This window comes from Setaria italica, chromosome I (assembly GCF_000263155.2).
Source record: "Setaria italica strain Yugu1 chromosome I, Setaria_italica_v2.0, whole genome shotgun sequence".
NCBI lineage: Eukaryota > Viridiplantae > Streptophyta > Magnoliopsida > Poales > Poaceae > Setaria > Setaria italica.
Genome location: NC_028450.1, coordinates 18,369,192 through 18,370,690, shown reverse-complemented (window position 1 = coordinate 18,370,690; position 1,499 = coordinate 18,369,192). Strand labels below are relative to the sequence as shown.

Here is a 1,499-nt window from a genome sequence, read left to right as displayed (position 1 = left end):
TCTGTCCACTCAGCCTTGAAGTCATCTAGGATCTATGACTTGATCGCATGGCGTGGGTAGAAATCTAGGTCTAACTCGCCGAGCTCTACAGACCACTTGACAACTCAGCCGTTGATATCCCTATTGCAAAGGATTTCACCAATTGGGTATGAGGATACGACCCAGATCTTGTGCGCCTAGAAATAATGCCATCATGCCGGTAAGCTTCATGACATCTTTCTTGCTAGTTGGCTTCAACCTTGATGGGATTGGCTTCGATGCCGTGCTGGCTGATCATGAAGCCCAGGAGCTTTCCAGATGGGACACCGAAGACACATTTGCCCGATTGACTTTCCAGCGATAGGCCCGGAGGCTGTTGAAGGTTTTTGCGAGGTCGGCTATAAACTTCTCCTCATCCTTAGTCTTGAGAACCACATCGTCAATGTAGGCCACGACGTTCCTGTGTAGTTGCTTCTTGAGGCAGCCCTGGATTGCCTTCTGATAGGTAGTAGCAGTAGATGCCAAAAGCTATTATGAACACCGCTCTGTCTTGGTCGGTAGGATTGATGGCGATCTGATGATAGCTCGAGTAACAGTTGAGGAAGCATAGCAATGCGCTTCCAGCCATAGAGTCCACGAGCTGGTCGATGTGCAGAAGAGGAAAGGGGTCCTTAGGGCAGTGCCTATTGACGTCGGTGTAGTCGATACACATGCTTCATTCATCAGTTTTCCTTTTACAAGGACTGGATTTGCTAACCAGTCAGGGTGCTTACATTCACAGATGAAACCGGCAGCTAAGAACTTATTAAGTTCTACCCTAATGGCCTCCATGCGATCTTCGGCGAAACGGAGAAGCTTTTGTTTGACCGGTCTTGTTGTATTGCTCAATTCCAAGGAGTGCTCACCAGCTCCCGCGGGACATCGGGCATATCGGATGGCTTCCACGTGAATATGTCCGAGTTGTCCTGGAGGAAACTGGTAAGCGTGAGTTCCTATTTGGGGGAGAGGTCGGACACTATGAGGGCCATCTTGGAGGGGTCTTCCAAGCCGAGGCAGATCTTCTTAAGCTTTGGGTCAGGCTACAGTGCCATGGGCATCGACTCTGTCTCTAGGATTGTGAGCTAGTTCTAGTCCACCTTCTGGGCCTCGGCAAGCATGGCGGTGGCTTTGGCCGAGTACTCCACGGCTTCAGCGAGCTGTACCGCCTCCATGTCACACTTGTATGATGTCTCAACATCACCGTAGCTGGAAAGGACACCGTTTGGAGCTGGCATCTTGAGGACAAGGTAGGTGTGATGTGGAATCGCCATGAACCTTGCGAGCATGGGTCTGCTAAAGATGGCATGGTAGGAAGTTTTGAAGTTGGCCACCACGAAGGTGAGGTGCTCCATACGGTAGTTGTTGGGCGTGCCAAAGGTAACTAGCAAAATAACACAGCCGATAGGATAGGATCCATTGCTGAGCATGATACCGTAGAAGTGGTCTTCACAGGGTTGGAAGCGGTCGAAATTGAAGTCCAT

At 50.3% G+C, this 1,499-nt stretch overlaps 1 protein-coding gene across 1 annotated transcript; it reads right to left on the bottom strand.

Moving 5' to 3' along the window:
• Positions 1-1,106: 1,106 nt before the first annotated feature.
• LOC101779117 lies at positions 1,107-1,499 on the bottom strand. Its single transcript, XM_004954824.1, has one exon. It carries the CDS (start codon positions 1,497-1,499, stop codon positions 1,107-1,109), a length of 393 nt encoding a protein of 130 aa, XP_004954881.1.